The 26871-nt window shown below is 43.2% G+C and overlaps 1 protein-coding gene across 1 annotated transcript in view; it reads right to left on the reverse strand.

Annotated features, from left to right (window-relative positions):
- Positions 1-26871, reverse strand: part of KIAA1324L (KIAA1324 like) — a 159487-nt gene that overhangs the window by 58753 nt on the left and 73863 nt on the right. Inside the window, exons 2-3 of the mRNA XM_019543655.1 lie at positions 21697-21817; positions 604-799 (exon numbers count right to left, since the gene is read on the reverse strand). Coding sequence (XP_019399200.1) covers positions 604-799; positions 21697-21817 — 317 coding nt within the window. The remainder of the gene's footprint in view (positions 1-603; positions 800-21696; positions 21818-26871) is intronic.

Here is a 26871-nt window from a genome sequence, read left to right on the forward strand (position 1 = left end):
AGCCCCAGGCTGTTCTTAGTTTTGCTAAAGAGTAATAACCCACAGAAGGCCATTAGGAAAACAAAGATGGGCTGAAAGCAAGTGAGCCCTTGCTACTCTTATCACGCCTGTTATCCTGGCCTTATGTCATCTGAGGACTGCTCCCCTCCCCTCCCCTGGTATAGAGGAATGCTCAGGTGATTAATTAAATTGACTTTATGCTGATGGGCCAGTGCAAAGCAACTGCGGCAGGTCAGATAGGGCTTGCTGTATTTCTCCTATATTTTTCATTATTCAATAACCCTGCAGTATGCTGACTGGTACTATGCAGACTTCGCTTTGATTGCAAAATGTCTTTGTTTGTACACATCTATGCAGCATAGTGGGCACCACTCTCCCCTCGTTTTCCTGAGAACTCCCATTAAAAGATGATCCTGAGTCCCATTCTGATAGGCACTGTATATCAGTTACTGTTCCTCTGTTAACACCATGCAAAATCTATGTTAGTATGCTAACCAAGCAACTGTTTCCCCACAGCAAAACTATGTGCTAATCCCACTAAAATCCAAGAGAGTCAAAACTCTTCTGTGAGTGTGGCTGCAGATCAACCCATAAGGTTCTTACTTGTCACAGCTGTCTGCTTTATTCTCAGCTGCGCCGATAGCAGTATCCATGAAAGTTGCCACATTGGAGAATCCTGCTGGCAGTTCATCCCATTCATCAAATTTGATCCCACTCCCCAAGGAATAGGTCCCCTCGGCACATTTACTGCACACCTGGTTCTTCATTTCCAGGTATTCTCCAGAAGCGCATGAAAAAGCTGGGAAGACAACCATTTACAATTGATGAACTGGGAAGGTAATTAGTAGCACTAGTGAGCTGTCACTCTGGAAACCTTTCCCCAAAGCCCTAGACACAGAAATCAGAAACATAATGGTGCATAACCAAAAACCCACTGTAAAACAGACTTCAGTTTTTCTGCTCGTGTGAAAGTGCTGAAATCAAACCTCAGATTACAGCTACTGACTGGTTTATTTGCCTCCATTAGTGGGGAAAAAAAAAAAAGAATTTGTCAAATATCTACACAGAAAGCTCTGCACACAACCATATATGCAGAAAGATGCTGTACTTCTGCTATCTTGCTCTTCCTAATCATTGCCAGATTTCTCTCACCTGTCTGTTGAGCTAAGACTACAAAGGGAGCAGGGACTGTCTTTTATTATGTCTGTATAGCACTTCATATGATGAGACCCTGATTTGGGATCTGGACCACTCTGCAACACTAAAATGGCTAAGTGAGTTGGTCAGTGGGGTAGAAGATATTCTTGTGCTGTCTATCCAATGACTATGAAATTCAAAAACACACTGGGGTCTGGACCACTGCACCCTCTACTCTCAGCCTTGATTTTTCAAGTTCACATATCATCCCCTCTTGGCAGCCCAGTGAACCAGCTTTTACAGAAAGGTCAAAGTCCACAGGGTGGTTGAAGAACTTTGCAGGAAAGAGGAAGATGTAGATTTAAACCCCACTAAGTGAGTGGGGTCTCTAACTTGGGTATCATTTGCAGGTCAAGTAACCACTAAATTAAAAGGAGCAAGGGCCCTCCTCAGTTGTTTGTGATTTACATGCATAGATTAGAGTAGGCTCTAAGCTACTTAATGGCAATATGGTAAAGCACTTGCTTGTATTTGCTTGCCCGAAGTTTAGGTAAAGAGAAGAGGCAAAGGAAAGGTGCATGCCACAGAATGTCAGAGGTGAGAATATTTTTAGAAAGTCCAAGACATACAGGTCAAAAGAAATAAGCTAAAGGTTGCTTAGAGCACATTTAGTGGCTTTATTCCAGTTACATTTGGTTTGGGCCAAGATATAGCTTAATAGTTGATATAAATAGGCATATGAATATTAATTGGAGCAGAACCTAATAAAACTTTTAAAAAAATGTTGGCCTTATTTAGTAAGCTTTTTGATATTGGGCCAGGCAATAGAGTATAATAATCTATGTTCACCTAGGCATCTTTGCTGTTCAACCTTGAACTACTGTCCTTGCTGAACAGCCCAGCTGAAGATGAATCAAGTTCTGTTTTAAAACTTAAATTGAAACCTAGATAAGATGTCCTTTTCCCCAACAGGCTGGCTATCTATTAGGCTTTTTAAAAAAGAGTCTTATTTCTTTAGATGAATGCACATTTTATAAATTTTAATCATTTGGTTATATGACTTACCTGTACCATTTGGTCATTTATATCACATCAGTATTTCATTATTAAATTTGCTATTAAAAGGTATTTACATTGTTGCTTATGAGTATTTAATTAGTGGGACTGACTCTTCAAACTTTTCTTGGTTCTCAGGATGCCTCTGGAGGTCAACACATGGAATAATGCACTTACAGGAGAAGGATCTATAATCTGCATAAACAACCCAAATGCTACTTAGGCAGCTTAAGTTAGCTACATAAGTGCTACTTACCCATTGAAAGGTGGAGCTGGTTTTAGGCCCATATCGATTCATGGGGGCAGATTCCCGGCTGGTGTAACTGTCATAAAACAGTGCACATCAGCTGACGCTCTGGCATGCGATGTTATACAGATGTACCAAAGCTTATCTGGCAGCTGAAAAATGTGTTTGGCTTAGGACTCTTTGATAAGGAGGTGGTACGGTAACAGAAAATTCACTTTATAGCCAATCTCAACCAAACCTGCAGTTCAAGTTCCCACTCGAGTATTGACTCACATGGCATCCCTTTGTGTAATGATCCTTGGCTGGCAACCCTGGGGGGTAAACAAAAGATTACCTCCAAAAGAAGGTTAAGTAGATGAGTTGAATTGGCCTCTTAGTCAAATCAGTGCAGTTTCCATGAACCTGTGGTTTTCAGTCAAACAAATAATTTGACTTCTTTTAATCCTGTCACTCTCAGTGCAGGTAGCAATGAGAAATGGGAAGGAACCTATTTAGGCCATAATGCAGGACCGCACTGCTATTCATATATGTGTTGAAGCTTAACTTCAAATATCTGTGCTTAATTTTCCATGTGGGTTGAAGCCCCTTTGACTTTCAGCACATACTCAAACTTCTGCTTAAATGCATTCATGAATTGGGGTGTAGGCCTCCTTCATGAATTGGAGGCTTCAACTGTAAATGCTTTGGAACAGGAAGTAACTTTTCATGCTCGGTTGTACAAAGAAATGAGCAGAATAGTGTGCCGATTCAGCATCAAGGAATTAAGCCACTACAACATCATATTCTGTTCCGCCGTCCTGTGTTTTTCTGGAAGTGTGGTGAGAAGCCATGAGGGAATAGCAAGATATTTCATGATGCTGTTTTATCTATTCCAAATGCTTTTTTCAGTTAAAAAGCAAGAGATTGAGAACATTGCTTAACCACGTGTTGCAAATTTGTGAACTTCAAGTAGGGGGTTGGTATCCAAGAGAAACTCACTGCCATACTGAAGACACAGCAGGCATAAGAGCCTCATGTTCAGCTTGCAGCGGAGGTAACCAGGGATGATTGCTTGAACTGAGCTGGTATCTGTTTAACTCCGGATGGTCTGATCACTTCGGATGGGAGGAAAAGGAAATAACAGCAACATTTGAAAGAAACAGCTTGAATGAGCAGGCAGGCTAGTGTGAAGGATGTCCAAATTAATCACCTATAGTCCCAAATTAATCACCCACACTCAGTGTTACAGACTGATTTTCTTCTTTTGTTTTTAAATTTGCTTTTCTCCATAGCACCCTGATATGTACTCCAAAGGAGGCCACAATTCCCGTCAAAACACATATGTCTAAGAGCAAAACTAGCTCTAAGCGTACCAGCTGCTTGCCAGGTTCAATTTCAGGCTGAATGTGGCTAATGGCAAAGTGAACTACTTTCAACATCAGAACAGATGCATCACTTGATTTTATTCCAGTCAGTACAGAGTAGCTAACGGGGGGATGGGATTACAAGCACATAGCTGGAGCATGTGGAGGGTTTGTGTGTGTAAGGATTACCTACCGAAGGGAAACCTTTGTTTTATTAAAAAATAGGATGCAAAAGGGCCAACCTCTTTTATGCCTTAAAAATGCCAGTTGTCAAGGGAAACCTCTGAGAGTGGGAGTATTTTGATGACAGGAAGGCGTTGACAGAATCCCAATGGATTCCTTGGAGCTTATATTTTTCTCAAGATATGGCTAACAGGCAAGTAGTCCCCAGTCTCCTATCCTTGATGAGTTGCCACACCCTCGTTAAATGTCACTAATCATACATGCAATACTTTTCTCTTACTATTCGTCCATGTAAATTGCTGTTATAACCATGTGGTGCTGTACATAACCAAGAAAGAGAAGAGTGGGCTATTGTGAACAGCAAGGAGGTCCACAAGCTCCCCTCTCCGTGTTAGGCTCCAGCGCTAAGTTAACCTCATCAATGGCTCATTTTAGCCATTGCAAAATCAAAATAAAAAAGCAGTACCTAGCTCCAAGCAAGTAGTCCAAAAAAATTGAATTTGGGCACCTACTGTGAATACACACCTCCAAAGGACAATTTAGAGCACCGAGGCACCCAGTCAGTCAAACACTGGGCATGGATCTATGTCAGAGCTCCCACCCCTCCTCAGAGTCGATGTACCCAACTCAAGGTAGGCAAGTCTCTGCACTTCGGATCCAAGGCATGTAGGGAGAGAACCCGACTGAGCCGCCGTGGGGAGGCATCGCCTACTTGCTGCACAGTGGCCCACAGGTGACAACACTGCACTCAGCTCTTAGGAGACAGTCATCATTGGGCCACACAAGTATGCTTCCTCTTGCTTGATCTTCTCTTGGCCCTATGGCTCTTGCATTGCTTTCTGTACAGTGGTCCAGCTTCTTCAATAGAAGTAACAGACCCTTCTATGGAGATCATTACACCCTAGCAGTTAAGGTACGCAAATCAGAGGAAGGAGATAAGGGGTTGAGCCCCCTCAGGCTGAGGAAGACCCAGAACCTAGGTCTCCCACTTCCTAGTAAGAGTCCTAAACATTAGGTTATCAGCAGGTGAACGATGCCACGCCATCCCCGGTCACTTAGGCACTTAGGGTACAATTCTGTTTTCTCCAAGATTCCCAGTTGCCAGATTTGGTTGTCCACCTGGTCGTCAACATTCAAAAATGCCACTTAAACTTAGGTTGCTATTCTATTTCTGGGCATGTACATAGCCATTCACATACACAGGGTTACATGTGTAGGAAAAGAGTGCCAATCTGTGCATAAATGGCATTTTGAGGTCTTAACTGACCCAAATTAGCTCACCTAGGCCCTTTTGCTTTAAGACGGGGCAGGCAATTATTTTGGGCAGAGGGCCACTTACTGAGTTGTGGCAAACCATCAAGGGCTGCATGACAGGCAGCCAGGGGCAGATTAATATGATTTTTCTAAATGTTTTAGGGGCCCTGCAGGCTGGATAGAATGGCCTAGCGGGCCGCATCTGGCCTGTGGGCTGCCATTTTGCCCACCCCTGCTTTAAGAGGATGTCTTTATGTGTTGGATTCCATATGCATAATTCACAGCCCTGCAACAGCTCTAAGTATGGCAGAAATTCAGACATACCCCAGTGTTTACAGTTGGCTACTGCTAGGTGCTTTCCTGTTCCAAAATCACAGTCTGAAGGTACTCAGATTTTCTCATTCATTTTGAAGTGATCCCAAGTGCTCATATTTGGGCCAACTTCCTACATTAAGGCACCTATCTTTTAAGCATAGTGAATCCTAAATTGGAGACACCTTTGAGTCTGATCCATATCTGACCCGGTGTCTTTTATGAAAATGGAATTTAAACTCCTAAGTTACTTAAGCACTTTTGGAAACGTTAGTCATGGTCCAAGCTGAAAGAGTTGGGTCGCCTTGTACTGGAACCTGTTCCCTCTGGTATGGAAGTCTGGCAAACTACAAGACAGACTTTCATACAAGATGATTCAAAGATGAGCTCTAGGTGTAACTCATGGCTTACATTCAGAAACACAGCCTGTCCAGCCACCAAACTGGATGCCCATGATCTCTGGCAAGCCATCTATCAGAAGAGCATTCTAATATATCCAACTGGGCACAGAGGTATATAGGAAAACTCTTCTAATGCCAGGACTTGCCCTTGGCTTTCTTAGTTTCAGGTGAACTTGGGTTCGCAAAAGTTTGTGCTCTACATGTCTTATTGAGTTAATCTATAAAGGTGATTATTTACCCTGCCTTCTGATGGATTTCAGACTAATACAGCTAACTACCTCTTTCTTAGACTTAGTCAGACAGAAGTCAGACATTGTAGTATCAGTTACACTGGTGGCAATTTGGGGTAGCTCTACGGAAGCTGATAAAACAGCTTCAGATTCACAGCAATGCAAGCGAGCAAACAATGGGCCAAGGTCTTGGCTATGGCCTGGAGCTGTATTACTGAATGTTGCCATCTTATCAGCTTTCTCCTACTAAGCACAGGGAAACTTGTGTTGCTATGGCTGCTAATCCTAGGGATAAAGGATGCTATTAGATAGTATTATATATACTTAACAGGCATACACATATATGCACCCACACACAAGCACATATAAAGCTGACATGGGATTCAATTAATAAAGAACTAAACGAGAGGAACAAAATGCACACCAGCCAATATGATCTTTGAGAAAACTTGCCTTGCCAAACAAACCTATTCTCATTCTTTAAGGATATTACGAATGTAGTTGATATTATACAGATGTAATATACTTTCATAAGGACTTTTATTTAGTACTGCATGATTTTTCTTTAAACATTAGTACTATATAGTACCAATAAAGCATATGTTCAACAGATTAAGACAGGGCTATCTCAAAAATATCCATTAATGCAAAATTATCATTGAACAGGGGTGTTTCTACTGGTGTTTTCCATGGCCAGCACTTGGAAAATGTTATGCTATGTATCATTTTCCCTAGTGAGCTGAAAGTAAATGCTAAAAACATGTGCAGAGGAAACACAGGCTGGCAGAGTACTAAAGACCATATTTTCTACTGTACATTTATAGCAAATCACCAGAACCTGATGGCATTCACCTTATGGTCCTGAAGGAGGTCAGATCGGAAATTGCTGAACTCCTAACTATAGCATACAACCTGGCGAGCTGGCGAGCACCCACTAAAAACAGCCTTGGGCTACAGGACTGCCAATGTGACTCCCATATTTTTAAAAAAAAGGATCTAGAGGAAAATATAAGCCAGTTAATCTAAATTCTGTAGAAAGCTGGTAGAAACAATAATAAAAAAAGAACTGTTCAGTATATGGGCATGACTAGCTGGAAAAGAATCAATATGGCTTTGTCAAAAGGAAATCATGCCTCACTAACCTACTAGAGTTCTTTGAGGGTGTCAATTAGCAGGTGGATCAGGGTGATACAACTGACAGTAAAACTGGACTTCCAAAAATCTTTTGACAAGGCTCCGTGTCAGAGGGTCTTAATGAAGTCACACATGAGGTTAGGTAGTCACACGCAATTAATCGAGTATGCTGGAGCATGGCAAGTACCACACTCCAGCCAGCCTCCACAACTTATTTATTAGCGTCCCCACACTTCAAAATGGCAGCAGGGGTGCTTTACCTAAAGTTCATCAAACAAGCTTTAGATAAAGGGCATTTATATATGTGCTTTTGTTCAGGGGCGACTGGTGCCTCCTAAGTCTGGAGAAGCACCCACAGAAGTTGATGGCGGCGATGGGGACGGGGACAGGGCTGGCAAGTACCTGCAGAAGCCAGCGGCAGTGGAGCCGGGGCTGGCGAGCACCGACAGAAGCCGACGGCAGCAGTAGGGACGGGGCTGGTGAGCACCCGCAGAAGCCAGCGGTGGCAGCGGGGACAGCCCTGTCGGAGGGGGCATTTGCCCCACCATGTCCTCTCTACCAGTTGCCTATGCCTTTGTCTGTTCTGGCGCAGCAGACTCCATCAATCAAGTCTGGGGAGCACACAAGGTGACGCACCCAGCACTGCATCACATGCATTTGTATAAATGGCAAAATGCACATCAGCACGCAGAAAATGGCGGTGATGCACTTTTGAACTAAAACGCCTTTGATGTGTTTTACTTCAAAAGCATGCCACCACCGTTTTCTCAGTGCTGACGCACATTTCACCATTTATACAAATGCATGCAATGCAGCACCAGGCGCTTTTAAAAGCACTTGGTGCTGCAGCCCACACATGGACAAATGCCCCAAATATCCCCACCACCATTTTGAAGCATGGGAGCACTGATACATAAGACACTCTGGGTGCTTTAATCAGAGCAGCTCTCAGGGTTGCTCTAATTAGAGCACCCCTCCTTCTCCCCCGCTCCCAAAGCATGTCTATAGATGTCCTTAGAGACTAACTTGTTCAGAGAGTCACAAGCTTTCAAAAGTGACAGCCTGCTTCATCCAATGCTTATGGTCTCTGAACCAATCAGTCTCTAAGGGTGTCTAGACATGTGCTCCCGGGTGGGGGACAGGGAGACAGACATTTTAGTTAGAGCAGTTCCCAGACAGCCGCTTTAATTAAAACACCTCAGCACCACATGTATTCAGCATCCCGCATTTCAAAATAACTGCAGGGGTGCTTTAACTAAGGCTCGTTCAACGAGTCTTAGTTAAAGCGCCCCCATAGCCACTCTGAAATGTGGGACACTGAATCCTCATGATGCTGCAGCACGCTAGAGCATTTGTATTAGAAAGCTCCAGGCGACTGCTCCAATGCTTTCTAATTAGAGCACTTTGGAGCACGTGTATAGGCACTCCAAAGTGCCACCATGCCATGCTTCCAGCCTGGCATAAGTGAGAGGATCCACTCCAGTGACTTCTTTAGCTCACCCCATTCCATCTTCATCATTCAGAATTCATCTCTCCAGGCACCAGGAACTATACTAGTTTCTTATTCTGCCTCATCTGCTCAGCTGAGCTGCCTTGCCTGGTGAGGACAGAAGAAAAAAACTTCAGCTCAGGCAAGGTCTAGTAGCTCCCCAGAGATATCACTCATCTCTGACCAGCTGTTGAGTTTGGTGGCACAGATGTCAATGCGGAAGCTTTAAGTATAAGAATGAATGAATACTGTGAAATGCAGCTTATTTGGAACTATCTATTCAGCAGGACTTCCTGACACCAAAGTATATCCTGTATGCTTTGTACCATCAGGTCCAAACAACAGCTAAACCAAGAACCAAAATGAGGGATGAAAAAAAATATTGCTGAAAAGCCAAAAGAAAACAGGCATTGTTGCTTTATTAATAATGTTTCCTATAATCTTAATCTAATTCAAAATGTCTCATGTGAATAATTTGTATGAGGCTTCTCCAATAGACTGTGACTAATTCATGTTCTTTTTCTCCAGTAGTTATGTTCAGAGGTGTTATCAGTAACTAGATTAGATCTTCCTTTAAAAAGGGAACTGTCAATTCAGCTTATACCTTAGATTTATTCACCTTGAAAACTAGTGTAATCTGAGAGGAAATGCCCACCAGATCCTAGACATTTTATTGTCTTAAAAATAAGTCAGTTATGCATCACACTTCTATCCGAGAAACAATAAAATATATCAATAGTCCCTCTGGCCGTACCTATTTAAAGAGGTGTAGATCTTCTTGCCCTTAGATAAATCAGTATATTGACCTTTTTACAATCTGTTCTGTCTGAACATCTTAAATACTTTTACAGGTCATCTCTTTCTCCCTCTATCTTCCTCCCATCCCATCCCATCTCACATACACATGTTACATATTGTTGCCTATCTGCTGAGCAGTAGCAGATGTCAGGGCCTGGCAGGTTGGCCTCCTGCTGGAAGAGAAATCACTGTATCCAAGTCAAGATGTTTTGTAGTATTACTTGCTTATAACACTGCATTACACTTGCGAGGCAAAGAAATGTGCATAGACAGCATGCAAGCAAGCTCTTCTTTCAGAAATCTCACCAATGCCCAATTACCAGAGTATAACTCTAGCCCCAAAACTGATTTCTGTAATTAGCATCAAGGAAGTGAGCAAACTCTTCTCATGCTTGCAAACTGATTTCCTAAAAGGAACCGTATCTACAAAACATAACAACAGAACACTTCTTCAAACCCTGTTCGCTGCCCATACACCAAGGAGGACATCTATATTACTATCACCGTGGTATTTTAAGCATATTCAACTTCACTTTCAACTACCGACCTGGAGGACTCTAACCACGGAAGCCCAGAGTCCAGTGCAGTCTAAATTCACCCTGCTTCTTATATAAGTTTTGCAGTCCTCACTGACCTCCATGATGCTGCAGTTAAACTGCTACCCAGACTACAAAGAATTAGTTTAAAAATACAGATATACACCAGAGGTAAAAGCCAAGGTGACTCCCTAGATAGCAACATGTTGACTAGGAAATGGTAGGGAAAGAAGGACCCCCACAAACACAGCCACAAGACTCGATTACGGTAAGCATCTTGGGCCAGGGCGATATTTAAAATGCACAGTGTTACAAGGACTTAGCCACATGCTTGAAGCCAGGAGCATGCATCTGTGCTGTCTGAATGAAGAAGGTTTTACGCATGTCTATCTGCTTTTCTGAACCAAGATCTTAGGCTATAAACAGACAACACTGAGTGCAGTCAATCAGCGGTAGCACGATGTATCCAAAGCTGTCCTACATTAGGCAGGGTCCCAATTCTACAGGACAATGGACAACATGTTCCCTACTCATAGTACCTTGGAGGTTCCCCAGGGTGCTTCTCTGTAAGAGGGGAAGCCCAGCTTTCCCCATTTGGAGATGCGCCTCAGAGATTCCCCAGGGAGTATGTCTAAAGGTGAACCCGAGGTTTCTCCATTTACAGAGATATGCCTTAGAGACTCCCTCGGCAGGTACTCCCAAGACTGGAGAAGCCCAATCTTGCATGGGAATTACTGGAGTACACAGGATCAAGCCCTCAAGCAACAGAAGCACTTGCCTGGGGCAGGTGGAGAGTATAGGCAGCTCTGGGCTGCCCACACTCTTGCCTGGGGCAGGTAGAAAGCATAGGCAGCTCTGGGCTGCCTACACTCTTGCCTGGGGCAGGTGGAAAGCACAGGCAGCTCTGGGCTGCCCACACTCTTGTGTCACAAAGCAAAAAGACATCTGCCACAATAAAGGGGCAAAAACTATTATAAACTCTGTCACAGCCACTAATTTTAGGCATTTGTGGTGCAACAAGAGTGCAGATGTCTGTTAGCTTGGCCTTTGTACAACCATAAAAAAATTATGGTGACACAAATGCGATGTCTGTTTCCACCCTTCGAGTGTTTATGGTAGAAGAGCTTCCTTAGAAAGCAAAGAAAACTTTCCAATAAGTAATACAGAGAAATAGATACGATTCAAGGCCCCAAGCTGCAGGCCACACTCATGACTATAACCCATATAGAAGTAGCACTCTGAAAGCAGTGGGCTTTATTACATTATTAAGTACTCATGCAAGTGAGTGCTGCAGAACTGAGCAATCAATTATAACTGCTCACCTCTCTTCCAACTGCTCAGAATAAATCTAGCAAGTCAAGGGCCAGACCATAAGCTGCCAGTCTTTTCTCAATTCCCCTAGCCTTCAAAGAAACTGCATCTGTTTATCCCCTGTGAACATCAGGCCATTCATTGAAAATCCAAGTTGGAGAGCCTTAAGTTAAGCATGGAGGTTTACATTTTAATACACCTTAGTCATATAGCACACTGATTTCAACAGGACCCAGGGTAGGGTAAATTACTAGTTAACCTTGAATATGTATATCAGAATTTGCTTGTGAGCACTAGGCTGTGTGAAGCTTCAGCCGCTGATTCAATTCAGTGGAGATTTGGCCCGATTCAGTGGCCAAATCTCCGAACTGAATCAGGAAACTCTTTAATCTCTCCAAATCAAATTGGAACCCTCTGAATCAATTCGGAGAAATTTGGAGAGATTTGATGATTCGGACATAGACACAGCTTTAAATGTTTCTTCTCCATACCTCAGGGTATCAGGCACAGCTTGTGAATGCTGAGATGGTGAGGTGAATGGAGCGTCCCATGGGAGTGCAGGGGGGTCCCCAGCACGCTCAGCAGCAGACCTAGAAGGGGACTAGAAGCACTTCTGGTTCACTTCTGGGTCCACCGCAGAGCATGTGGGGGACCCTTCCCCCCAGCTGGGCTAGTGGTGCCTCTTGGTTCAGGAGTGGGGCATTTGTGGTCCCCCCGTGGCCATTCATCAAGCCGGGAAGGCACAGGGACTGTTGCACTAGGGACTGTTGCAATCTGTCTCTCACCAATTTTCTGCTCCAGGGTGGAGTGGGGACACCTTAATTAGTGTGGTTTTGAGAGCACCTGCAGTGTCACGTATTCAGCACTGAATACACATGACGCGGAGCTCGCTAATTAACACGCTCTAGCAGACTTGACTAATTGAGTCTGCTCCAACATGCGCTAATTAGCACGCGTTGAAGCAGAGGTCCATCATGTGTATACATGCTCATATCTTCTAACTAAATAGAAGGCTTCCACTCTCAAAAGCAATCAGTCAAAGTTGCTCCAATTGTTTGTCTGCGCTTGCCAGTGCTAAAAAGGTCACTTCTCCCAATTGTTATCTAAAAGTCACTTTAACTGGCAGGGAAATCTGTATCTCCTCTTGTGATATCCTGGGAGAAGATTGCACAAGTCCAAATAAACTGCAAACAGAGCAAAGTGTCAGTGAAACAAAATAAATTCCACTCTCAGACCCCAATCATGCAGGTTGCTTTGAGCAGGAACAATTCATCCACTGAAATCAAGAGCCATTTGCAGGCTTTAAGGTGGGCGTGTACTATATTCAAAACTGAATCCCACCATTGGCTGGAGTAGAGCTACAGTGGCCTCCCTTGTGTTGGGCTAGTGAGGAATTTGGCCCAATTACTCCACCAGCCACTTCAATGGACTGCATTTATTTGAACAAATGCATCTCTGTTATTCAGCCTACAATAAGATGCGTAATGTTTCCATTTTTGCTACCATTGTCTCATAAAATTGTTTAAGCAATTACCATTGTACATAGTGTATTTTTTAATAGCCTTGCCTATTGTGAATGACCTTTGTGCATTAACTGTGACCACTGAGTTTCCTAAGCTTTGTTCTCCAAAATAATGTGCAAGACATTACTTCTGGAAAAGTCCCATTTTGCTATTCTAATTCAGAATTATTCTGCCTTATTCTGCATACAGGACCACTGAGATCGATGTAACTACCCATTCAGTGCAAGCTAACGTAAATTAGAGGGGCCAGAATATGCCCTAGATTAGTCTATGGAATGGAAGGGTAATATTAAAAAGAAATAAAGGTCAGATCACGAGCCCTTTTTACTCCAACTGGTGAGCTCCATTTTTACCTGTCCTGCCACACCTGGGTGTGACTGATAAGGTTTTGGGAGACAGCCCCTAAGGTCCCAGAGTGAGCCCAGTCCAGCTCCGTCTCATCCCTCAGACACTAAGTTGTGATCCCCTCCCCTACCACTTGGCCCTATTAGTACCTCAGGACACCAGTTGCCTTTTGGGCTATTTGTAGCCTCCATATAGCCACCCCTGTATACGTCACAGATGTCACTCGGTCATCCAAGTACCAGCCTGTACAGGCCCTGCTGGCTGCTCTTGCAGCAAACTGCTAAGCCTAAAACCATTTTCTATGGCCTCTCAGTCCCAGCCTTCCCTGTACTGTTGCTTGGCAGGCCCCTTGGCCTCATCTCACCCGGCATCTCGCCCAGCCCCCCCGCAGTCCCCAACCCAGGCGAGGCTGCCTGCACCCTCAGTGCCAGCCCCCTTGTGATCCCTGACTCAAGTAAGGCTGCTTGCACCCTCGATGCCAGCCCCCCCGCGATCTCCAACCCGAGCGAAGCTGCTTGCACCCTTGGTGCCACTCTCCCTACAGTCCTTGAGCCTTTCTGGGCTGTCTGCTGGGTGCCCCTCAGACACCCCTGTGGCCTCCTTGCCACTCCTACTAGCCACACCCAGTCCTCCAGGCTCACACTTAAATCACAACATAAATATGAACAACTGCTTCACAACTAAAAACTGACCCAGCTCTGGGTCATCACCTCACTACAAGCTGTAAGTCCCCTTCGGCTCTTCGCCTTGGTAGCTGTAGGGACAGCTCAGGTGCCTGCCAGGCTGTCTTCCTCAGGAGCTCCTCTCCCTGCAGCACACAAGGCCAGGCTGACCCGCTTCCTCTCAGGGCAGTGCTCTTATATACCCCATAACCCCTCCCGTTCCTGTCAGGCGGCCCACCAGCCCCACACGGGTGTTTCTGCTTTGGCTTGGTGGTCAGCCTGCTCTCCTTTACTGCAGCTTGGGCCAGCTCCTTGCAGCCTTTATCCCTGCCCTGCCTGGGCGCTGCCCCTTGGCTGCTTATTGCAATGCAGCTGGCTCCCCACAGCAAGCTTAGCCTGCCACGCTTTCCCTTAAAATTAACATGAGCCTCTGGCTCGCTGTTACAGGTATCCACTCCTATCCAGAGGTAAGTTGTAAAGTAGCACCAAACCTTCCATCTCCTTCCACTCAGTACAACTGCTGTTGTGTCCACATCTGTTTTACGATAGAGGTCATAAAAGATTAGACAGACAGACAGATCATCCAAATGGAGATACTCTGTATTCAAAGGACTTAAATCCATACTATAGAACATATGGCATGAAATTAGTCTGGCAAAAAGCCCGATTCTGCTCCATAGTAAACTGCAATATTCCTATTTATGGCAACGGCAGCACAGAGACAGATTCAATTCCCACCTCTCTGGCCTCTGAGGGCCCTATCAGACAGCGTGTACAATGCACAGACAAAAAGAGCTTTCAGGGGAGATTGAAGCTTGCAACAGTACTGACGGGGGCAGGCAATAGGCCAGCCTGAAATGCAAACTGCTTGAGCTACTGACAGACACATAAATATTCTTCACTGAAAAATCACATCACCTTGATAGCCAGTCGCTCTTATTACCCAAAGTTCCTACGGCAAGATCAGATTCACAATGAGATCTAAATATAATTCAGTGAGGCAATCATTTAAAAATGTGGGAGCCAAAAATTAGTACAGCATATTCCTATCAAAGAGAAGTAATGGAGTGATTCACATAAGATGAAGGAAAAAATAATGGATTTTTCCTAATTAATGGTCTTTGCCTGCAAACTCCTGCACATTCAACTATTTCCTCTGAGGACATGTGCACTGGAACTTGATATCCCGAGGCAGCGAAGTGCTGGAGAAGGTTTCTTAGGAGTGTGGATGGTGGATGAACGAGCCATGAACAGTGATCTTAAGAATAATATTGTTTTGTAATCTAATGTCCTTGTTCTGTGTTTGAACAGACTGTGTCTTTATCTTCATTGTTACATGACAGCATAAATGAGCAAGCAAATAAACAGAAGTAAGAGAGAGCAAAAATGCAATACTTCAGCCTTTCACAGTTTGAGAAGCCAATGGAAGGGCCCATGTGGGAAGAGCTCTTCACTATACATGGCATCTGGATGGAGATTAACACAGTGTTACAGCATGGAGTACAAAGGAGTATAGATCATCTCATTAACTTACATGGGGTGGGCTGAGAGCTGCTGCTGCTTCTTCTTACACCGCATTTGACCATTTTGTTATGTGTGTTTGTGCTTGTGCATCGTATTTTGCAAGATCTTCCATTGTACGTGCACCTTCAAGCAACGTTGACACAGGTGATGCATAGTCTGAGGCTCTGCAGCAGGTGTTGCCTAGCCTGAGCCTCTGTGCCACAGTCACAGCTGGTTGAACCAATGGTGTAGCCTCACTGCTTCATTAGTTCCTTGGAGCATCCAACTCAGGTACGTACACAGTTGAGACATCGCCACCTTTGTCATGGTTCATCAGCCCTGAGTGATAAGGACTCAGCCGCTGGAACGTCCATTTTTTTTGCTGCCAGGTCTTTTTTTCAGCCTCTCGTTCCACAGCTGTAGTTGTGTCTCCTTGGGTGTGGCATCAAGAGGTTGGGTGCTGGCAAAGAAGCTCCTGCACAACTTCTAATGTTTGCATGCTGCGGGATGGTCATATAGTAGGTGTCTCATATCTTCAGTTTGCCTCAGTCATTCTGCCCTGCTTGCCCCTGCTCTTCTGATGTCAGGTGCAGCAATGCCAGCCAGCAGGTACACACTATTTAGGCTGGTAGGCTTCAGACATCCTGTGATGCATCAGCAGCTATAACTCAGGATGGGGTCAAGGAGGTTAGCATATATGGATCTCCCCCATATAGCTGGGAACTGGAAATATTTATGAACCACTGGTCTTTTTAGGAGAAAGACAAAAGAAAAGCTGTGGAGGGATTTGTTTATGCCAATTGATTTAAATGTTTATGGTGCTCTGTGGTTATGTCAGAGAAGGCAAGTTGAAGAGACATACCCTGCACTTGGGAAAGGAAGATTCGGAGGTTCATAATGGTGATCAGATGTGCGGGAATTCATTCCAGGGTTTGACAAAAGGTCCTTACCTTTATGGCGGAAGCTTTCTCCCAATAAAGCACAGGAATGAACTTCTGAAGAGCTAAAGGACATAGTAACCTTATTCCCAGCACTGAGATTTTTATAATGTTTCTAAATCTACGACATTTCAGCAGATGTCAGCAGCCAGGGTCTCTTCAGAGTGCTATAATCTAATGTCATGGTGGTGACATGGCAAATTGTTCAGGAAGCTTTCAGATTCCCAAGTAGAGGCCACATCTACATGAAACACTGACTGTACAGTGCATAACCAAGTACTAAATTTGGTGAGGAACACCTTTTCCTTGACGCTGATTGCACAGTAGCTTGTGACTACTGCACAGCAGCATTGCATCAGGCTTCCTGCCACGCAACAGTACTGAGCAGTAGTTACAGGCTACCACGCAGTCAGCAGCTTACGTAGACATAGCCAGAGACTACAAAGACTACACAATAAACATGCTGCATGGTGAGTTAACTGATATTCAAGATGTTCACAAGATATTTTCAGGGTCTTGAAAAATAGTAACAGACAGGAGCTACTTGCACATTTAATGAACAGTAAAGGTCAAAATAAGGTTCCTCCTAAATGCCAGAGATTGTTTATGCTTTTGATAAGCTTATATCTACTGCAACCACTGATGTCTCTAGGGCTAAGGACAGAAATTATACATAAACGAGTATAAGTGATCAGAAACTGGTTCAGATCTGTAACACAACAGAAGTTTAGGGCTTTCTAAATGGCAGAAACCAGTTTAAGATAAACCTGAACGGCTGTAGTATTAGACTTAACTGATTTAGACTACATCAGTTTATTGAACTTCTGTCCCAGATCCCCTCCAGATTCAAGTTAACTCGCAATCCCCCAGCATCCCAGGATTATTTGCATCTTCCTTGCAAATTCCTCCAATCCCCCACCCCTGGCAAGGTGGGAAGGCTAGCCTTGGCCTGAGCTGTCTGCTTCAGCCAAGCAGGGTGACATGCCCAAACTCCCCCCCCCAGCCTCAGCTTCTGGCCTAGGCCGCCACAGACATGTGGACGTATTTCCGGAATCAAAAGTGAATGTCTGTTCATTTGCTTATCAGTTCAATCTCCGCAGGTTAGACTAACCTGTGAAGATTGAATCAATTCAGTCTCAGCCTTTTTGACTGTCTGTACTTAGCCTAGCGGTAGCTGAAATGAAATGTTTGACATGGATACTTCAAAAGAGCTATGTGGGCTGGATCTGAAATGCTTAATGAAATCAGGAAAGTCTTGAGGTACACCCAGAAACACATAACTCAAAGAGTATCCCAGATTTACAGGCAGCATTTCTTGATAGATCTTGACAATAGCAAGATTGAAAGAAGAAAGATAATAGCATTAGACCTGAAGGGAGAGAAAGGGCATACCTGTTTGCCAAGCGATGTTACAGTAAGACAGACCATGCCACTGCATAGTGCACCAAACTGGCCCAAACCCCCACTTCATTGTGGTCAGGTTTCAGCATGGTGGTTTAATAAACCTGAAACTGACTCTTTTAATGCAGCCACCAAAAAGTTAACCCTGCCATTGTCTACCTGGAAACCACCAAGCATGTTTCTAGTAAGAAACACTCAGGCCCCTGGCATGCATTACATGCATGGCACTGTTAACTGTAACAGTGCCCCATGTTCAAAAAGTTATGGCACTATAAAATGACAAACCACCCACAAAGATATTCCACAAAAAATATGGACTATCTTTGTGACTGCTTTGCATGGCACAATAAATTGAATATGTGGCACGTCCCCATCCTAATGTTGACAATCAGTTGATTCTTGACATCAGCATAGGAATGGGGCTCAATACCAAAAATGAGCTGCCAGTAAGAAGGCTGGAATAGTCCTGGAGGGAAAAACCAAGGGGCTACCCCTGCTGCAAAAAATGCCTTGCTTTGTAAGGATCCTGAAAATCACACATCCTGCTATGCAAGTGTGGCATGACAGGGCACGCACTTGTTGGGATCAAAGATCAAATCCCTTGGAACTTTTATTCAAACATCTGCCAGTGCCCTTACTGGTGAGCATGTGTTACATATTCCCTTCAGTGCCTGGCCCACTTAAAAAAGGAGTTGCCACAGGCTCCATTGGCACAACCTCCACTAACTCAAGCAGTAGCATACTGCTTCTATCTCAGGCACTCCCTAGCTCAGGCCCTGATGTTCACAGCCTATAGAAAAAATGCTGCCCACAAGCCAACAAGTCCTAGAAAAGGTGTATGGCATTCTCTTTTCTTTAAAGATGCTGGAAGAAATAGTCATTGACAATGGACAGCAGTTTGTGAACTCTAAGTTCTAAGTCTGTAGGGCTCAATATCCTTTCAAATGTATCCCTTCCAACCCATACCACCCACAAAGGAATAGATTTGCAGGGAATTCTACAATATAAAGCTTCCACATTTACTTGCCTGAGCAAAAGAGGTACTTATATTCATTCACCAGAGTAAGCACAACTCAGGGTGCTAGCACACTCTGTGATTACTACAGGGTAATTTATCTTAGATTTTACTTCAAAGTAAATTTACTCCGTATTTAAAAGCAGGCACATGACCATCTCCTCTGAGTTCCCTACCTCCAATGGGAACAGTTAGAGCACCTGACCACTCGGTTCTTGGAGAGCGAGTCTGCATTCAGTAAAGGGCTACCCAGGAGACAAAACTGACTATGGAAACAGCCCCATAACAGATATACCAGTCTATCTTATACCTGTGTATAATTGATCTTCACATTCTCAGGGGTAATATTACTAAGGCGTACAGTAGTACAAGGTTGTATTGAATGCACTCACTTTTCTTTTACAACACAGTAAAGCCAATTTTATTCCATAATAAATTTGTATCAGGCCCTCAGTTTCAGACATTTATTGGTTGATAGGACAAAGTTGTAAGCCTGACAATTGGCTCATTCCCTTGAGTGGTTTTGTTTTGTTTTTTAACATATGAGATGGAGGGAGGCTGAAGTTGCCAGATCTAAGAAGTCAACATCAGAAAACAGAACTGAAAAAAAAAAATTAAACTAGGACCACCAGTGCTGATAAAAAAACAAAATACTGGATGATACCAGCTCTTCTTATTGAATATAGCTGCATCCCAAAATCACAGCAAGCTGAGATTCACCAACACACTCATTAAAGGGAATTAAAAAACAAAAAGGGAATATTCACCTGGTTCCCTACTGGAGCCCCCATGTGATCCTAGCAGCCATGCCCCAGGTGGGAAATAAAGCTATAGAGAAGAATCCTTAAATGTGTTGAACAGAAGCCCATAGTCTGGTGATTTAATATTCCAGTGAACCAACTGAACAGATGTCCCCTTCAGGTAAGAGGTAACTAGACCTGGATGAGTGGACAAGTCGATGACTCAGCTAGAGCCATGGTTTGCTATTAAATATTAATCATAGTTAAAGATTGTTTACAGATAAAAATAGGAAATGGGCAGGAGGATGCATGTACTTGTTTTTTTACTCTATTACAGCACCCGCAAAACACAGATGGCAATCCAGCCATTCAGGCTTTTAGTTCTGCAGGTCTCCAAATCAATGTTTTCCCAGCACATCTGGCCAGTGTAATAATAATTATATTTGCATAATGCCTATGTTCTTGATGCCTCCATGTCCTACCACCATTTATCTTGTTGTTTATAGAATTTAGACTATGTTTTTTTACGACAAAGTTTTTGAATTTTTTTAAACAACTCAGATGTTTCTTGCATCACTTTCTCCCATAGTTTTGTTTGTGAAGAGCTGCGTTAAAATGATTCTCCTCCTCATCAGCTGCCTAAAGGCATGGCTGGTCTGAAGAAGACTTTGAAGTGTTCCCTCTTCCCTGTCACCCACAACAATAAATTTTCTTCACCATTACACTTTGCTGTCCTAGCAGTTCTTTTGGAGAATGACCTTATGGCATCCTAGTGCTTTTCTTTGTCAGTTATATGTACCGGGAGATATAAATGGTTACACCTGCCAGACTAGATAAATGATGGCAATGTCCCTTCCTTCATTTTATAGGAGAGGTGAACTTTTATTCACTTGTGCCTTTGAATAATCTCCTCTGCTGCTACAAAGGTTTATTGTTAAGTACATTACCATACGTGTTTGAGTATAGTACACATAAATGTTTTCAGTAACACTATCAACCACTAGAAGACATATGAATAGTTATGAACACTCACTGAGAGGTTAGTTGCGTTATGCTAGGCATCTCAATTTTGACTGCTGAGAAGTTAAATTTGGTGAGTGTATCAATTCCTAAGCCACAGAGGGCACATATTAGTTGGCTTCAGTGGAGTTGCTAATGAATATTTTGTTTAGAAGGAATGCCTCATTAATTCATACTGAAGTATAGCAATTTTTGTCTTATAGATCCTATACTATTCATAAAGAAATCAACAAACAAGTAGAATCTCTCCTAGGTCTCCTCCTGGCTTTCTACCACAGATTTTACAGGGAGGCCTAATGTATTCAGCAGATTTGTCAGTGACACAACAAAGCATGGGCACCAGCCTACTGCCCCTAAAAGACGGAAAGGAAAGGACTCGCCTGAAGTCAATCAGATCATTAGCAGAAATACGAATACAACTCCTATCTCCCAAGTCCCAGTCTACTGCACTATCCAGGAAACCACATTGCCTTGCTAAGAGGTAATTAACCCATGCTAATTGCTTGTGTCACTAAAGGAAGACACATGAATTGATCATTTGTGCTCACTGTTTTCTAAACCGTATTAACTAATTTGCATCACATAGTTCAAATCAAATTTCAGTTCAAATAGATGATCAAAGAGGTTTGCCCCCTTCTTCACAGACCAGTAGCCCCTCTGCTTGGAGGCTTGCAGGGCTAGAGGCTTAGTCAGGATACTGATATTTAGTGAGGTGTTGTTGGCACATTTGACTTTCTAAAAGTGTTACTTTGTGCCTGATAGTCTCTGCTGTTTTGCAAAAACCCAGCTGAGTTTCCTTTGAGGGGACCAATATTTGCAATTCTTATTGCATTCCTAAGGAAGGCTTATCTGAGTTCCTAAGGACTGTTTTTCCTAAAAGTAACGCCATATATACATGTTAATTAATACATTTTAAATTGTCTAATTTGGCCTGCCCTAGTCTGCATTAAATTGAATCCTCATTCAATGAGGATTAGTTAATTCAGACTAGAGGCAATTTTAATTTGGATTACAGATGTCCATGTGTATATAGTGATAGCTATAGTCTGGATTAAACGTAGAAAAACATAGCATTTATAAATGACTGAAGAGTTGGAAATTAAAAAGTGCAAACATACTGCATTCTTTCCCTTTCACAGGGTCTGGCAATCCGGAGCACTCCACTGCTGGGTTGGGGACAGCCACCCTCCATCTGGATCCACTGCTATCACACTCGGTGTATTCAAAGTGGTAATCTGTCTGCAAGCAATCAGAAAGACTCTCAGTTTCATCATAAAAGCCGCACCTTCCCGTCATGGGATCATTCATGAGAGAAGGACATTTAGTGATCTCGATAACAAGCACAATCGCAGTAACAATAGCTTTGCCATGTAGTATACTGTGCATCATTCCCATCACACCCTCATTTATTATTTTATTCAGTGTGCATGTGTATGTTTGTGTACAGAAAAAATGAAAAGACACCAAATGGGATATTCACAAGCATCTAAAGACAGTTTAAGTGGACCGGTGTTCACAAGTTACTTAGAAGCTTTTGAAAATCCTACCCAATTTCCTTACAGCTAAAGAATAACCTTAAGAGCACAGGGTTCACTGAAAGTCAGTGCGATTAGTCCAAGCCCTAAATACCTTAAATATTTTTTTAGAAAAATCTTTCACTTTTACTCTAATATAGACAAGAAGATAAAAATCAGATTCTCTAAAGGACTCCCATGTTGGCATCAAAATCATTGTTCATTCATGACTGAGCACTTTCATTCCCATTTCTGTCATAATGGGACCTGCTGGCTAAGTGGGTATTTTTGGAAGTTTGTGTGCCTAAGTGATAGCTGAAAATCAGGCCCCATTCCTAGATGCCAAGAACTTCAAGGCCTAGTCTTGTAATTACGGCACGTAACAATCTGAATCAACACTCTGGTTGGACGAGAAAGAATCAAGACAAAAGTTATGGGATCACAGTGTCACTCAGAACTTGCGTGGGCACATCTTGGTGGTCCAGTTAAGTTGCAGGTTTAATCTAATGATTACCACATTTTCTTGCCTGCCCCTTGTTTTTTGGAAGGCAAAATATAGAAAAAGAAATTGGCTGACTGTGACTTAAGACTAAGTCCCCCTGGAACCAGAGTATCCATGAAGTGTGGCATCCAACGAGACAGTCTGAATGAGGCAGCAGGCGCTTTCTGGGGTGGTAGAATACCAACAAGGTGAGACTCCAGAACTTTGTAAGGGCAGTAGCAAGACTGTTACTCCTTTACTGTAAACAGTTCTTTATGTAAGTTCCTGTGAATAATAATGTGTTTTTTCCATACTACAAGCCTCAGCAAGGTATCGCAGACTGCATGCAGCAGTTCACTCAGACTCCCAATGACTCTTCAGCCAGAAGGTACTGCCTCACCAGCCGGTGTGTGAGGGTTAACACTGGATTCCAACCCTCCTTTTAGCCGTCCCAGACATCTTAGCAGCCAGGAGCCGCGGTGTCTGCTTGCTGTATTGTACCCTGCCTGTATTGCAGCAAAGAAAAAACAGCTTCCCCTAGATACACACTTCAATTTTGGAAGTCTAACTTTAGGGAAGGATGCATATGGTATGCAAATAAATATGATAAATATATATTTTAGGTCATTTCTGGTGGGGTAATCTCATTTAAAGTCTATAGTAGTACCACAGCAGTGACAACAGATTACTGAAGGACAGAGCCGTCCCTTGTGGGGGCGAATCGGGGTGACTGCCATCGGCCCTGTGCTTCAGGGGGCTCTGCAGACAATGCTGAGGGCACCAACCACTCCATGCAGCCGCCACGTGCTGCCAGCTTCGCACACTGGCTGCTCACCACACTCCCCCCCCACAGGCCCTGCACACCCCTAGGGTCAGCTCTGCTGAAGACACTCCCAAGCTACCCTTGAACTATCTAGCTTGGGTACTAGAAGCAGTCTAGCTGTGGCAACACAGAGCTCAGCACGGACTGCAAAACTTGTGCACCAGTCAGGGTAAATGAAACGGCATTGACCTCTGCGCTGTTGCAGCTAACCTGCTGCCAGACCTTAGTGAGCTATCTCATTACACCCCAGTGTAGACGCATGCCCATAGCACTGGGGAATTCTAGCGCACACTACCCACATACAGTCCCAAGTAGACCAGGATGCTATATCACCACGTATGTCAGCAAGCCATTGCAGGTTCTTCTGCACCAAGAGTCCCCGCCACACTGACTTTCTACATTCCCACAAAAGTGGGAAGGGAGCAAGTGGCTTGGTCCTACAGCTCCTGTATTCTCAGGGAAGATATATGCCAGACAAGGCATAGGCTAGATCAGAATTGCAAGTCTTTTTCCTGGTTAAAAACAAGCATCGCTACTTTTAATATCTCTGCTACTTGCTATAGCTGATCTTCTGAAATCTTTGGATTATAACGCAGTTCTACCTTAACATTATTAAAGCATTGGCCACCTTACAAAAAAACTGCAAGTACATTCTGGCTGGTTGGGAATAATTATATTCATGATTCAACTGGTGCTTCAAAAAAAAAAATCATTGAGAACTGAAAACTATGGAAGCAGAAAAATATTTGTCATCTAAATAATAAAACTAAGGAAAATAGGATGTAATCATCTCCTGAGCTACAAAGGAAATATGATCTACCACAAGACTATAAATATATTCAGTTACAATTTGCATTTCTCCTTTTCTCATCTTATATAATCTCCATGCAAAGACAAAATCCAGTTTTTAATTACTTCCTTTTTGAAATCTTCCTGTGGATAAACAAGAATTTATAAATAACCGTATGTGATAAATGAAACCCATACCATGGCTTATATCACTTAAGGAACCTGGTTTATCCTCTGAATAAAATACACAGGATGAGAATTAACAGTGAAAGGATATTTCAACCATTGAATTGACTTATGTATTGAAACCACATTTTTTGTCTCGTGTCGGATCAACAAAAGCGTACAGAGTAAGTGTGGTACCAACCAACATAGTCATTCCTCTCCCAGTCCCAGTTCATAATGTTATCTGAAAGTCAACCCACAGTCAGACATCAAGAAAAATATCATTTCTGCAACAGGGAAATGAATCAAAATAACAGAGAGGGATGGTATTTTATTGTTTGTTACAAGAAGAAGTGGTAAAGTCACTAATTCCCTTTAGAGCCATAGGCCCAACATCTTCCTCACCTCCTCAGAAGAACCCAGATAGTTTCCTTAAGGGTCTGCATGAGTTGGTCTGCAATTTTTACAAAAAACCTTTCTGAGACAGATGGCACCCATGCAAGTCCTTCACTCTGGCCACCCTCATCCCCATATTTATGTAGATAGACCCATGGAGGAGTTTCAAAGATCATCTGTCTTTGCATATGCTCTGGGGTGGGGGCCCTTTAATTAGAGCAGCTCCCAAGAGCCGCTCTAATTAAAGCCTTCCCCCAACTCCAGAGCACATGTAAAAATGCCCTAAGTTCAATGCCTTGACCAGTTTCTTAAAGGGTCCTCTTCCTGTGGCTTCCAGCCCAATAGTTGCTCAGTTTCCTAACAGAAGGATGTCAATTTGCTGTTCCTTGAACCCAACCTCATGTTTAAAAGTTAATCTGAGATTGCTCTTGTTCTTGCATTAATCACCTGCAATAAGGTAAAATTCTACCCTCTTTAAGACCTGTAGACTCTCTCTTCTTGCACTCACTAGAGGTTCCCAAAAACCCATTGTTTTCAGGTGTTGAGAAATTGGCCTGAAGTTAGAGGAGTGACAACAACTCATATAAGCACAGTTAGGTTTAAACTAGCCAAGTCAGGTGCACTGAGCAGCGTGATCATGACATCGAGTTCATTGTGGGCTAACCACTCAGCACAATGCTGCCATAGCAAGACCACTTCCACAGCCAAGCTGTAGCATTTTAAAGCTATATCTATCTATACCAGTTGCAGTCACACCTGGACTGCAAATGTAGCTATAACCTAAGTGGCAAAGGCAGATGATAGAAGTTATCCACTACTACTGCTTTATACTCAGTTGATGGGATGTGGTGGCAGAGCAGTTAAGTTGTCTCACTACGGCTTGCTACAGCCCAGGCTCTACTCTTGACTCATGCTAAAGTCTATCCTCTGTTGACCCGGTAGTAAACAGAGGAACTGGTCATTCAAACTAGGGTGTCAAAGGCAGCCAGATGTGATGCCAGCCACATCTCTTGTGTGTTGTTGGCTAAGAAATTGGTGTGCCTATAACGTGCCAGCCTAACAGGCTTAGAGGGACCTTCCTTCCTCTCACACATTTTTCTCTTTGACTTCCTCTGTTATTTTAGACCCCTAACTGTATCCTAGTCAGAAGGCCCATAGAGTAATCCCATTTTGTGTAACTGCATTCCTCTGCCTGAGAGCATACCCATATACTCTAAGGACCTGTCTGTTTGGTTTTTTTAAATCACTAGATTTTCTAGAAATTGTTAGCCAAAGGCTATTGCTATTTTACCCACCTTTGTAATCTAATATGTCTTTTCTGTATAGTTTATATGCAGGTATTACAGCATTTCATCTCTCTTTTTTTGCCATTCCATTGTTTTTCAGTAATGCCTGCTACAGCAAAGTGTCCTCCCCAGTGCCAGACATTAAGCTATATTGGGGAGGGGGTTGAAAATTCTCACATTTAATCTGGCCACGTGTCTGCATTCATTTTATTCCTTAGCTTGATGATTTCTTACTCTTCTAGAATGTAAACCAATTCCTCGTCCAATTCAGCTGTAATTTCCATCATGTCTTCTTACTACTCAAATAGATCCTGGAGTTTCTCAGGTCTTCAGCTTGGGTTTCACAAGAAAAGTTTTAATGCCTACCAATAACCTATTGTAGAATTTAAAATATAATTTTCTTAATGGAAAATGTTGATGCTGTTCCAAGAAGCCAGCCAGAATCAATAAGAGACGTCTTGAACACTACATTTCAAATGAAAGATTAATATGAACTCAGAATATGCATCTGCAAATAGTTGTGTATATTTCTTACACTCCATACTGAATTTTACCTTGTGCTGTACTCTTCTTTCATACAGCTGATGCAGATACAGAACACCAACTATAATTTTACATTTAGGTGGTTGAGCCAGACAATTACATCAGGAGCAACAGAGTGCATCACTGTGATACCTCCTTCATAATTGTCAATCGGGCATTGAATCATTACATGAATGACTGGTGCCTCCAGAGACTAGAGGGGCACCATGGCGGTGAACAGGGACTGCCCACAGCCACTGGTGGTGGTGCTGGTGATGGGGGAGAGGGGGCAAGCGGCAACCACCTGCAGATGCTGC

This window comes from Crocodylus porosus, unplaced genomic scaffold (assembly GCF_001723895.1).
Source record: "Crocodylus porosus isolate Cpor-Errol unplaced genomic scaffold, CroPor_comp1, whole genome shotgun sequence".
NCBI classification, from domain to species: domain Eukaryota; kingdom Metazoa; phylum Chordata; order Crocodylia; family Crocodylidae; genus Crocodylus; species Crocodylus porosus.